This window comes from Stenella coeruleoalba (genome assembly GCF_951394435.1).
Source record: "Stenella coeruleoalba genome assembly, chromosome: 8".
In the NCBI taxonomy this organism is placed as follows: Eukaryota; Metazoa; Chordata; class Mammalia; order Artiodactyla; family Delphinidae; genus Stenella; species Stenella coeruleoalba.
The window spans coordinates 6603172-6616628 of NC_137154.1; the positions used below are offsets into that span (position 1 = coordinate 6603172).

The 13457-nt window shown below is 57.9% G+C and overlaps 2 protein-coding genes across 2 annotated transcripts; one reads left to right on the forward strand and one right to left on the reverse strand.

Moving 5' to 3' along the window:
- Positions 1 to 539: 539 nt before the first annotated feature.
- CATSPER1 (cation channel sperm associated 1) lies at positions 540 to 9423 on the forward strand (the record flags this gene model as incomplete). Its single annotated transcript, XM_079928349.1, has 12 exons — positions 540 to 1500; positions 2249 to 2461; positions 3407 to 3520; positions 3671 to 3827; positions 4071 to 4162; positions 4310 to 4453; positions 4618 to 4681; positions 4835 to 4907; positions 5045 to 5105; positions 6515 to 6590; positions 8722 to 8836; positions 8992 to 9423. The coding sequence occupies 12 exons, from the start codon at positions 540 to 542 to the stop codon at positions 9016 to 9018; spliced, it is 2097 nt and encodes a 698-aa protein (XP_079784475.1). The 3' UTR covers positions 9019 to 9423.
- A 2241-nt stretch (positions 9424 to 11664) lies between these two features.
- CST6 (cystatin E/M) lies at positions 11665 to 13185 on the reverse strand. The gene is made up of 3 exons (XM_079929279.1): positions 12793 to 13185; positions 12136 to 12261; positions 11665 to 11806 (listed from the first exon to the last, which is right to left on the reverse strand). The coding sequence occupies exons 1-3, from the start codon at positions 13030 to 13032 to the stop codon at positions 11723 to 11725; spliced, it is 450 nt and encodes a 149-aa protein (XP_079785405.1). The 5' UTR covers positions 13033 to 13185; the 3' UTR covers positions 11665 to 11722.
- Positions 13186 to 13457: the final 272 nt, after the last annotated feature.

Below are 13457 nucleotides of genomic sequence, written 5' to 3' on the forward strand. Positions count from 1 at the left end.
ATCCCCATTTTACAGAGGAAGAAACTGAGGCATAGGAAGATTAAGCAGCTAGCCCACGGCCACACACCTACTTACAGTGGAGTTGGGCAGTTTGAACCTTAGAGCCAGTTGGTATCTAGGTACAACTGGGGACTAGACCATTTGGCTTCTTGAAGTTTTTTCCAGTAACAGAGCTAAACTTGCTAAAGCAACTGCTGGGGCCTATGGTGTCACCCCAGAATTCTCTGTCCAGCTTTCCCATTGACCTGCTGGGTCACCTTGGGCCAGTCCCTTCTCCTTTCTTGACCTCAGTTTCATCCTTTTACATTGAGGAGGTTAGACACACCGACCCTTGATTCTGGACTGTAGCCCAGGAGGAGGCATTTGGGAATTAGGTCTACTAAGAGGCCTGTTTGTGACATCATAGAGGGGAGAATTCCATGAGAAGTCAGGCTTTCCTAGAAGCCCCAGTGCCACGGCTTAGGCAAGAAAGGCAATCCAGGAAGGGCTCTTAGGCCCACATCTTGAGCTTTCCTCAATCCGGGGTTCACAGCATAGTCATGGATCAACCCTCGATGGCTGAAAAGGCTCAAAGTGAGGCAGACACTGATGACTCGGATGTGTTCTCTCACCCCAGTTCACCAACCACACACCACAGGCCAGGCCATGGTGGAGTCCACCGCCATCACCGAAGGGTGTCCCGTCCCCATGGTGAGTCCCACCATCATGGCATATCCCCTCATCGTGATGGATCTCAAGACTTCCATGACAATGCCTTCTCCCGCCATTCCCACCGTTTCCACCGCTCCTCATCCCTCTTCCCGGATACCTCCTGTGGCGCTTTCATCTCCCACCATTCCTATGGTGAGGACCACTGTGATGACGAGCACCACCACAGTAGCAGGAGACATCACGGGAGGCCCCACCAACAGAGGGAGTCCTACCACCATGGGAGACTCCAGCAGCACAGGGAGTCCCACCACCATGGTGGGTTTCACCACCACAGTGAGGTTTCCCACCATAGTGGGCTTTATCACCAAGGTGTGCCTTACAACCATAGAGACTTCTCCCACTCTGGTAGCCCTGCCCAGCACAGTGAGGCCCATCACCATGGCGGGCACCACCATCATGAAGCCCATCACCACAGAAGGCCTGCCTCCATGGGGTCCTACCACCATGATGAGCACCAGCACAGAGAGCACCAGCACGGTGCACATCCTCGTGACTACCTCCACCGAGAGCACCACTATGGGGAGTACCGTCGTGATAGCTCCCAACTCTTTGGCCCACACACGTCCCACAGTGCGGCCTCAGCCTCCCTCGGCTCTGCCTGTTCTCGTCAAGTAGCCCCCCAACCTAGCAAGCCAGATGGACAGAGCTCAGCCTTCAGCTTGGCTCGTTCCCTGAACACAGCGTACTCACACCCTGCCCAGACCTCCAGCAAAGTCCATCCTCAGGGCTCCTCCTCTAAAACCTCGGAAAGCTGGCCCGAAGAAGACGAGCAGATCCAGAAGCACAAAAGTGAGTCTTGGCTTGCCCCCCACCCCCCAACTCCAGCTGCCTGGCCCAGATTCCAGACCTGAGTCAGGCCCTGAACGTCCTTCCGCAGATCACGAGGCTTGCTCTCACCTGCAGGTGTATCCCATTGGCTATTCACTCGCCTGACTGTTCACCATCCAATCTTTTATTCCTGGGATTAGGCACTTCTCCAGACCGTGGATTCTGTTTGTCCATGTTTCCCCCACTGAACTGTGAGCTTCTTGAGGCCAGAGGCTGGAACCAGTGCCTGAATGAGGGCCTGGTTAGAGGGCAGGGAGGGACTTTGGCTGTTAACATATGATCCCCCAAACTTGGCCCCTGGTAGTTCCGTAAACACGGCATCAGCTTCACAAACAAGCAGTGAGGGATGAGTGTCTAATTGTTTGTGGGCAGAAAAGTCAGCCAACAGGGGTGATGTTTCAGCAGAATCTTGGAGGGAGAAGGAGAGTTTACCAAGAGGATGGGGTGGCGAGGAGGATGGGGTCTTCCGTGTGTAAGTTGCCATGTGACTTAAAGAAAAGCATGGAGGTGTAGGAGCGTGAGCTCAAGCAGACCTCAAATCCCAAGCAAGCTGGCACCTGTAGGGGAAGGGGTCAAGCCTGCGGCTCCTATACCAGCGCAGGACTAGCATGGAGGCACCTGAGTGAGCTCATGGCAGGCAGGCCTGGGAGGGAGACCGGATCGCCGTGTCCCCTTCCCCCATGGGCTTGGCTTTCTGGCCCTTTCACAGCTGGCCGAGCCCCACGAACCCACAAGAAGCTGCACACTGTGGACCTCTTCTATTTGTTGTGGGAAAAATTAAGCCACCTCATGTGGGGCCTTTCGAGAATGCTCAGGAAACTGACTGACTCCTTGGCCTTTGAAGCCTTCATCGTCTTCATCGTCTGCCTCAACACCATCATGCTCGTGGCCCAGACCTTCGCTGAAGTCGAGGTCCGGGGTGGTAAGAGCCAGGGAGCCCTGTTCACATGGAGAAGGCCACTGATGTTGTCCCAAGCCTCCCGTGGGCCGGATCAAGTGCCGGGGGATTTATATCGCTTATCCCATTTGATCCTCACCCTGGGAAGTAAGCGGCATTGCCCAGCAGTAGAGTGAGGCTCAGAGAGTTTTGCTGAAGTCAACCAGCCCGCCAGAGGCAGAAAAGCCCAATAAATTTGAGGTTTGCTGTTTTGGACTATAACCACCAGGTGGCGCATCAGCTCTAAGTACGCTGCTTTGCGGGAAGGATGCCCAGAACCCAGGTCAGCTGCAAGGGCCAGGAGACTGTGCAAGCAGGAGGCCCTGGAGGGATGAGGGTGGGAAACCTGGGAAGATGGTCCCTAAAACCCTGGGGAGCAAAGTGAAGGTAAGGACCTGCCACAGGGCCCATAAACTAAGGGGAGAAGAAGAGTGATGTTTCTTGCAAGCTGTTTCAGGCTCCATTCTAAGCCCTTTACTCTGTGAAAAGCAATTTTTTTTTTTTTTTTTTGGCCGTACGCGGGCCTCTCACTGTTGTGGTCTCTCCCGTTGCGGAGCACAGGCTCCAGACGCGCAGGCTCAGCGGCCATGGCTCACGGGCCCAGCCGCTCCGCGGCATGTGGGCTCTTCCCGGACCGGGGCACGAACCCGTGTCCCCTGCATCGGCAGGCGGACTCTCAGCCACTGTGCCACCAGGGAAGCCCGTGAAAAGCATTTAATGCTTGTGAAAATTCTATCAGGCAGACTGTTATTATCACCATTTTATAGGCAAGAAGAGTGAGTCACAGAGCAGTTAAAACACACAGCCATTCGGCAGAGTCAGCTTCTCCCTAAATGGCTGAGTGTGAGGTTCCAGTGGGGAGGAGGAAGGAGAGGCTGGATTGCTGGGGAGACCCCTGAGTGAGACCCCCCTCCCCCGTGTCCCCCACAGAGTGGTACTTCATGGCCTTGGACTCCATCTTCCTCTGCATCTACGTGGTGGAAGCTGTGCTCAAAATCATTGCTCTGGGCCTCAAGTATTTTTTGGACCCCTGGAACAACCTGGGTGGGTAGGGATGGGGCATGTGTGTGTGTGTGTGCGTGTAGTGGGAGCCCCTGAACTGCCCAGGGGCGACAGGAGCAGGGGGTGTTGGCACTGGGAGGTCTGTGAGCCTGGGCAGGAGCCCATTACACCCAGGTGCCCCTGTTTCTGTAGATTTCTTCATCATGATCATGGCTGTGTTGGAGTTCATGCTCATGCAGATCAACTCTTCCTCCATGCGCGTGGTCTACAACCAAAGCATCTTCCGCATCTTCAAGGTCTTCAAGAGCCTGCGAGCCTTGCGAGCTATCCGGGTCCTGCGGAGGCTCAGGTCAGCGGACCCACAGCTGCCCACAAGGAGGCTGCAGACTCCAGCCTGCTTTTCCTGCCATCCACTAGGATCAATCTCTTTATTTTCCAGAGAGGGTCTGGGACACCCCCCGCCCCAAGTCACTAGCAAATCAGGGACCTCCCACCCCTGTAATCAGCAGTCTGAAAGCTGTAATCAGCTCCAACTGCTAGACACTGATCCCCACCCCACTGACTCAGCCTCTTTCTCAACCTCTGCCCACAGCTTCCTGACCAGCCTCCAGGAAGTGACCGGGACCCTGGCCCAGTCCTTGCCGTCCATCACCGCCATCCTCATCCTCATGTTCACCTGTCTCTGTATCCTGTGCCACGGGGGCTGGGGTGGGAGAGTGAGATGTTGCAATGGATGGAGTTGGGGGGAGAGACCAGGAACTGGGGGTGGCAGGGAGAGAGGAAGAAGGGGTGAGAGGACCCTGTGAGCCTGGTTTGGTCCTCAACAGCCAGTCCTGTTCTCTGTGGTGTTCCGGGCACTGTTCCGCTACTCTGACCCCAAGCGCTTCCAGAACATCTTCACCACCATCTTCACCCTCTTCACCTTGCTCACCCTGGACGACTGGTCCCTCATCTACCTGGACAGCCGAGCCCAGGGTAGGGCAGGCCTCAGGCTGGGTGGAGGGCAGGGGCTGGCTGAGTGGGCAGACCCTGAGGGCTCAGTTACCCCATCTGCAAAGTGGGGCTTCTGAGCCTTGCTGGCAGGGGTGTGGTGAGGACCGGCAAGGAACTCACAGCTCGAACGACCCCCTCTCTCCCAGGCGCCTGGTACATCATCCCCATTCTCATGATATATATCATCATCCAGTACTTCATCTTCCTCAAGTGAGGCCCCCACGCCTGTGCTCCCCAGCTTCACTTCCCCCAGCCTAACCCCGGGGCATCCCCTCCCCTCCCCTCTCACCATGGCTCTGCCACGATGAACCCAGAGGAGGGTTCAGGGCCTCCCCTCCAGCCTCCTCCTGTCTCCCGCCCCAGCCTGGTGATTGCCGTCCTGGTGGATAACTTCCAGATGGCCCTGCTCAAAGGCCTGGAGAAAGTGAAGCAGGAGGTAGTGAGGGAGTGGGGCAGGGGGACGAATCAGGAAGACACGGGGAGGGGGACACATAAGCTGGAGGGAAGGAAGGAAGGTGCTCCAGGGATGGGCAGACATGGGACGCTGGCAGAACTGAGGCCTCTTCTTCGCAGAAGGCCTCCCAGGTCCATGAGAAGCTACTGGATGACTCACTGACAGAGCTCATGGAAGCAGGTACCAGCAGCCTGCTTCTTCCCAGGCAGGCACAGAGCTCCAGGCTCAGCCTTATTTATTTATCTACCTATCTACCTATTTATTTATTTATTTTTGGCCATGCTGCGCGGCTAGAGGGATCTTAGTTCCCCAACCAGGGGTCAAACTCAGGTCCCGGCAGTGAAAGCGCCAAGTCCTAACCACTGGACCTACTGCCAGGGAATTCCCGATGCCCAGGTTTAGAGTCTTAGAACCTGACACTCAGGAGAACTTTCAGAGCTTAGAACTTCGGTCCAAAAAGCTCCAGGACTAACCGTCAACAACCAATTAAACTGATAGTCAATTCTTGAAAGACCCATTTGCAAAACAACTAATTAGCCAAATTATGATTCACCAAACGTTCGTTTCTGTTAATAACTTACAAAGTTTGTAGCAGTTGGTCTTATATGAGGTGGCTTCAACTGTTTTTGAGGCTTTTGTCAAGGTGTTATACCCACTTGTCCAGAGTCACTCAAAGTGTCTATAAAAATTGAGTCTACAAAAATGAAGTTTTCTGTACATGTTCATCTTTACACACCTGACTTCCTGGGTAAATAGATTTTGAGCCAATTGCTTTGCCTCCTGCTTAAAGACCTTCAGAACTTTAGAATCTGAGCTCCAGAATCCCAGGATCATCAACACCAGAGGACTAAGGGCCCTCAGGGGTCACCTGGACCCCCACCTGCCCTCTCCATCATGAACACTCAGTGCAGAAAAGCTTAAGCAAAAAGACGAATTAACTGTCTTAAATTATTAGCAACTTGAGAGTTCATGGGCTTTCAGGAACGGCTGGATCCAGGACCCAATGATGGTTGAGATTTGGTCTCCTTACAGTTCTCTGCGCTGTGGCTCTCTGTGTGGTTTTGTGCTTAGGGTGCTCTTCCTTTGTGGTGGGAAAGTGACCACCTGCAACTCTAGTCCCAAATCCTCACAGTTTAAGTATCCCAAGCTCTCCCAGCAGGGGTCCCCTTCTCCCAACGGTTCGAACAACATCCCAGAAATGAATCTCCTTGGCTCAGGTTGGTCACCTGCCTATTTCTGAACCAATCGCTACGGCTGAAAGGATAGGCTATTCTGCTTGGCCAGGCTTGAGTCATATGTCCTTAGAGCTGGGGGGTGGGGTCAACCCCAGCTAGGCAACGTGCACCAAAAGGGGTGGGAGTGGTTCCCCAGGAAAATTGGGAAACTTTTACCAGAAGAAGAGGGAACGCATGCTGGATGGGCAAACAAACAAAACACACTCCATGCCCGGAGAAACAATCTCTTTGGGGTCATCCTGGACAAAAACCCCTTTAGCTCCTGTTTGACTATCTCCATGACACACAGGGTTTCCTCCACCTTCTCTCAATCCAGGCAGCGTCTTGACCTCCCCCTTCTTTCCCTACATGCAGAGCCTGAAGAGGTGATAAGTGGACACACTATACAGAAGCAGCTCATTGAGAAAAAATTTGGAGGCATGACTGAGAAGTAAGGAGATGCAAAGGGAGGGGAGGCCTCAGGTCTAAGGGGAGAGGTCCGGGGGCCAGACCGGTGGACCGCCGTGGGAAAGGGGCATTGCCCGCCTCTCTGGAAGGGCGGTAGAGCCCTAAGGCTTATGTAGAGCCTGTGGGTGGGATGTGGAGGCCTTGAGTGGCTTCTGCTCACTCAGAGTCACCTGGTACCACCAAGAGAATCCCACCAGCAGCACCTGAAGGGCCACGAGAGCCCCTCTGAGGCCGAGGGCCCAGGGCAGGGGCAGCGGACAGAGGCTGCAGGAGCAGGGGTTCTGCTCATCTTTTTGCTCCAGAAGCATCCCTGATCCTTGCTCTGGGCCAGGTTCTGCGAGGACTCCAGAGGCCCAAAGCGGACACAGACTAGCACCTGCCCGTGAGGGCCCCCTCTAAAGACCTTGGCGGGGCCACGTAGGGTGGGTGGACTCCAGCCGGCTTCAGGGATGGGGAGGGTGGGTCGGGAAACAGCTTGGTAAAGGCCTGGGAGGCAGATGTCAACGCGAGTGGCTGGCTGGGCCAGGACAGCTGGGGACTCGTGGCCAGGGGTCCTTGGCACAGACTCCTGCGCCCTGGCTCTCAGGCCTGGCTCCCCAGAGAACCAGCCTGACTGCTGGCACCTTCCAGGCTCTTCTTGGCCACCGACAGAGCTTGAGCGCCAAGCCCTCCATGATCACGGCCCCACCCCACACCTCCAACACATCCTGGCTTTACGTACAGCACAGCACATACTTCTCCACCTTCAGGCCTTTGCCCACACTGTTCTCTCTGCCTGGAATGTTCTCTGGCTGCCAACACCAGGCTCAGGTGATCAAGAGCCGGAAAAGCTGAGGTCCAATCCTGCTCGTTTCATCTCCCGGCTGCCCTCCCAGCCGCCCTCCCGGCCGCCCTCCCGGCCGCCCTCCCGGCTGCCCTCCACGTTCCAGATCCTGGTACCTTTGCCTGGGCTCCTCTGTGATGCTTTCCCTGGGGGTTTCTCGGCCTCCAAACTCTTCTCCACTGGCCCACCTCCACCTCCACTGAGAGTGGTCTTGTTTTTGTTGTTTAGTTTGTTTGTTTGAATCTTTTTTTTCTTCCTTTTTCTTTTTAATGATTTAGAGACTGATCTTTGTTAAAAGTAGTTTTGGCTTTCCCTGCCTTCCCCGAGTTTACAGCCCTACAAGGCCTCCTGTCTCCCTTAGCTTAAGGTCCGGGCGCCCTGCTTTGACCTCCCCTGGATGTCTCCACCTTGAATTCATCCGTCCCGAGGCGCACTCCGGCCCCCAGTACACTCCCTGCTGCTCACAGACCTTGGCGCACCAGAAACCGGGTCTGAGCTCAGCAAACCCTCAAGTGTCTTTCAAGCTCAGCTCAGTGACGCTTCCTCCAGAAGCCTTTCCTGATCCCCAGTACTTGGGTGAGGTTTTCCTCCTCTGGGCCCCTCGATGCCCTCTGTTTATACTTATCACAAGTGTAAACACCCTTGGTTTGCTTTCCTGGCTCTGCCACAGACTGAGCTTCTTAAGGGCAGCGGCTGTTTCTTATTTGTTTCTATGTCCTTGGAGCACCGTGCAGTGTTCATTGATTTCAGGGTTATATGATGGCTGGATTGATAAGACAGGCTGGCAGTGAAGGAGTTAATGAATGGGTAGTGGGTGGGGCTGGGGGTTTAGGTGGATGGCTGACTATGAAGGGGTGGGGGGCGGGGCCGGGGAAAAGCAGGTGGATGGAGGGATAGGTGAGTGAGGGAAAGGGCGGGGCGGCCCCATGGGTGAGGAATGGCTAGATAGACGGGCAGGGATGCGGGTAGGTGGTTGAGCGGGTGCAGGAGTCAGCATGGGGTAGCTTGGACACATGGAGGCATGGGCGGTTTGGAGGTGAACAGTTTAATCGTCAGAACCCTCTATGGTACCGGCAGCTGGTGGCAGCAGGGGCGCGGATATGTGGAAAAGGAAATATACCGTGGAGGGCCACACACAGAGAAGTGGCGCCCGTGGCTGGAAATGGAGGCATGGGGTGCTGTGAGTGGGGGGAGAAGGGGGCTCTGGGGGCTGAGATGGCCCAGCCTTGCCTCCCCCCTGCCCCCTCCCACTTCCCCCCTCGCCCCCCCCCCCCCCCCCCCGTGCCCTCAGGCAGCGGGAGCTCCTGTTCCACTTCCTGCAGCTGGTGTCCGGGGTGGAGCATTACCAGCAGAAATTCCGCTCCCAGGCAGCTGTCATCGATGAGATTGTGGACACCACGTTTGAGGTGAACCAGGCAGGACCGGGGAGGAGCCAGATGGAGGGGGAGGGCACTGGAAGGCCGGGCCTCGGGGGCTTTGCCTGGAAGCCGCCCTGAGTAACAGTGGTGTGGGCCTCTGGGAGGCAGAGGGCTGGCGCCATCACCTGTCACCCACCCCGCAGGCTGGAGAGGAGGACTTCAGGAAGTGATCCCCAGAGTGGCAGCCCGAGTCCAGGCTTCAGCCTCTGGCAGGCTCTCCCCCGGGTCGGGCCAAGTCCCCAACTCTGCTGGAAAGATCACTGGGCCTGCAGGGCTGGGCCCCAACAGAGCTTTAAAACCCCAGGTGGCTCTGTGTCCTCCCTGGCTGGGCCCGAGCCGCAAGGGAACCTGTGGGCCTGCACGCACGTGCATCCTCGAGCATGTGTGTGCGAGTGTTTCAGGTGAAAGGCTCTGTCCTTGGATCCCTCCCTGCCCCACTGGGGCCTGGCATCCTGGCCTGGCAGGGCCTTAACAGCAGCCAGCGGGGTGACGTGGCATGTGGGCCAGGCTCAGTGCTGGAGGGAGAGGGAGCGGTCACCCTGCTTTGGGGAGGGAGGCCCGTCTGGCCCAGGAGACAGGAGAACAAGAACAGGACAGGTGTCAGGGCCCGAGGGACCAGGATGCTCCAGAAACGAGGTCTCGGAGCCCAGGGCTACCGGCACCGTCAGCATCCAGCAGAAGGGCGCCAGCTCGATGCGGGCAGCCTGAGCTCGGAAGGCAGAGGCCATCGCCATGCCCTGCCCTGCCTGGGGTCAGGCTAAAGAGCCTCAGTGAGGGGAGGGAGGGTGGAGGCTGCTCAAGTCCTTGTGGCCTCGGGGTGGGGGGCCGGGTGTGTGTGGAGTGGACAAGCCTCTGTTAGAGGGAAGCAAGGGATGAGTTCCCCTGCTTTTAGCCTGAGCCTGGGCAGGATGCCCAAGACGGCGGCGGGGCACTGAGCACTAAGTCAAGCCCAGCCAGAGGGAGGGAGGCCTCCCACCAGATGGGGAGTGAAGCTGGCAGAGTGAAGCTGGAGGGGATCGGGACGGAACCCAGGAGTGGGAGCTGAGAGGTGACAGACAGTTTTGCCAGCCACCCCCCTACCTCCAGTGCGGACCAGACAGTGGTGACGTCTACGGGCCCCCGGACAGAAGCAGCGCGTCTCCTCCCTGGCCCGGCCGAGGGTGCGGGCTGGCCCAGGGCCCGGGCATTGACTGTGCGGAGGAAATGCCATCTGGGATTTGGGCACAGATTCCGGGGGTGGAGAGGCCACCCGGCCTCACCTCACCCCACCACCTCACACACTGATTCAACAAGCATTTCCTGCCACTTCTCACCCCGTGGCAGCCACCCAGGAGGCTCCTGCCGGGTGGCACATGGGAGCTCTTCCAGCGGCTGCCCCACCGCAGGCCCCCGGGCTGTCTGCGAGGCCATATCCGACAGGCTTGAGCCGCTGGGAGGCTGGAAGTTTTCCCTCCATCCCTCATTCCTGTCACACTCAGCCCCTCAAGCTTCCAGGTGGGAATCAGTTCATTTGCCATCTCCCCATTGCCACCCCATATGGCCTCCCAGGGCTCTAGAGGGCAGGGCCTGGGAGCTGGGGCTGTTCCTCAGTAAGTGCCAGCATTGGCAGGGAGCCAGGCAGGCACGAGGCCTGGCCGGCCGGGCCCTAGGGTACTCTCCACAGCCACCCTGTCCAGCCGCCTGGGCCTAGGGGTACCCACACCTCGTGCTCCCACAGGATCTGCTTCCTGCCCATCCTGTCTCAGGCGTGGGTGTGTGTCTGTGCATCTGAGGAACAGCTCCGGCTGGGGCAGGTGTGTACCTGGGGCTGTGTGTTTTGGGGTGTATTCTCCAGGTTATCCTCGGGATGGGGGTATTGCTTCTGTGTGTGTGTGTTTCCGGTTTGCTAGGTTATGTGTGTCTTTTTCTGGGTATATGTGTGGTGTCTGGGAGCAATCTGAGGGTGCATGGTGGGTTTATGTGTCTGTCTGGTGTCTTGCGAAGTTCTGGATGTGTGTGTGTGCATGTGTAGTGAGCGTTAATTCCAGCCACAAATTCAGGTGCGCAAAAAATGTTCCATCTCTTCTTTAAATGACATTGAATTGCATCTGTCCCCTTATCCCTCCTACGGACAGTGGATTTGACCTCGGTCCCCTTCACGCTCCCTGCCAGCCCCTTGCAGGCGTCTTGCTCAGGACAAAGCACTGGGGAGTCCTTCCGGCATGTGGTCCACAGGGTCCAGCCTTCGTGGTCTCTTGCCCTGCAGGGGCTCTGCCATGTCTGGGCCACATGCTGGTATAAGAATCTCACAGGCTGAGAGCTCAGTGCACTGGGGCCAGGCTGGCTAAAACTCTCACGCGCCACTCTGAGTCGTCCTGGCAACTGAGAGGAAGCAGAACTCAGGTGCGGCTCAGAGCCTTCACTGGCTCCCGTCCCTTTCCAGTCTTGGGGCATCATCCCTCTCCTGTGACTTTGTCTCCGAACCCATAACTCTGCCAATATTGGGAGTCTCTAGAGGTTCGTTTCTCTACGTCTGTGATGCTGGGGTGTTCGGGGGACCCCAAATTTGGGAGCTGAACTTTGCACCCTTAGCACCGTCTGGGCTGAGACAGCAGAAGCTCAGCTGTGGGTGGTGTGGGCACCCTGTCAGGGGGGTGTTGGGAGCTGGAGGGGGGTGTTGGGAGCTGAAGGGGGGTGTTGGGAGCTGCCGAGAGTGGGACTGGGGAACAGGAGAGGGAGGAAGAGTGAGGCACTCAGAAGAGACCAATGCAAGAAGCAGTGCTAGCAATTTATTGCTACATATATGGTCCAGGAACCTGACATGCCCTCCACCGACGCGCTCACTCCTGCCCAGACCCGCCCGCTCCCTCCCTCACCCAAGCCCACAGGGGTCTACTACAGTGTCACACAGTCGTGCTTTAGAAGTTGGAAGGAGTTCTGCCAGGGAACCGTAAGGATCTCAAAGTCACAGAGCAGCTTCTGCAAATAGATCATGAGGAAAGAAGGAGGGGTGAGCCCAGGCCCCAGGCCGCCTGCTGCCCACAGTCAGCCCTGTGCCTGCGGTGCTCCAGGATGCAAGGAGGAACATCAAGTTAGATGCCAGGACCAGAGCCCAGATCTTTCCAGCCCAGCCCCTCACTCCAGGGGGAGCCCCAGTCTGCTCCTCTCTGCACCTCACACTGCTCTCAAGGCTGAGTCATCCAGGAGGCAGGGACAGGGCCAGCCAGACCGATTGGAGCTGTACAACCCGAGGGCCCGGCCGCTGGCCACTGGGTGAGCTGATGCCTGGCTGGGGGCAGGGCTGTTACCTCCTGCTGCACCCCTGCGGCCAGGGGGCAGGTGGTGAGGTCTATGTGGTCTCCAGCCATGGCATTCTTCCGACAGGCCGTGCTCCCCATCTCCACGGTCAGGTAGTACTTGATGCCCGCCACCAACTGAGGCAGAGGTGGGGGCAGGTCAGGGGTGCCGGGGGACAACCTTTGACCTGGACCTCTCACCTCCCTCCATTTGCTCCCATCTCCCATTACCTTCCCTAGGACATATCCGGCACACTGCCTTTGGGATTCAGGTCTGGGAGGAGGGGAGAGGAAGGATGGGGAGGGGGCGGCAGGCAGTTCTGGTGGGGAGCCCTGGGGAGAGGGGCAGAGACTGGGCCACGCAGGAGGCTGAGACCCAAGTCCACACAACTGCCCCATCTCCCTCTCCCCCCCTCCCCAACTCGCCCATCCCGGCAGGGACTAGTGTGAGGCTAGTGAGGTAGCCATGCAAATTCAGGGTTGGATCTTATTCGAAATTTAGATATTCTGTTCCGCAAGAAGTTTTGGCATTAATTGGATTTTGAAAAATATGTTGTATTAAAATGCCATGCTGATTACTCTTGTGTCGCCCCCTCCATCTGCTGCCCGGCTGGGGTCGCGCTCGCCTCCCACGGCCCGGCCCCGCCCCGCCCCGCCGGCCGGGCGCACCTGGCTCTGCGCCCGGAGGATGGTGGTGTCGCGGAAGTAGTAGACGCTGTTGCTGCCCATGTTGTAGCTGGCCATGGCCGCCTGCGTCGCCTTCCGCACCTGCGGGTCGTTGGGCGACAGGTCCTGCCGCTCTCCGACCTCGCGATCCCCCGGCCGGGCCCGGGCGTCGCGGGGCAGCGCCAGGAGGCAGAGCGCGAGCAGGGCCAGGCCCAGCGGCAGCAGAAGGCTCGGACGCGCCATGGTTGCCGGCGTCGGTGTCCAGCCGCGGGCCCGCGCCGCTTTTACGGGCTGCGCGGCCCCGCCCGGCCCCGCCCGCCGCGTGCCTCCACCGGCGGGGAGGGATCGCCGGGCCTGGGCAAGGCCGCCTTCCGGGCGCCGAGGGGGACAGCGGACAGCCCCGAGCACACCTGTGTATCACGACGCTGCGTGCCCTCCAGGCACACCTAGTCCGGTGAGGGCAAGGGCAAGGACAGCCCCCAGCAACAAGTGCCACCAGTGGGACAGTTCACAGAGGCCCATCACGTGTGAAATACCAACAACAGCTACCAGCAAGCTCTTAACTGTCTCCACTGTGTAGCCTTGGAGAAGTTACTTAACTCTCACGGCCTCGATTTCCGCCTCTGTGAAACGGGTTGCTGTGAGGATTCAATAAGTAAAGGGCTTAG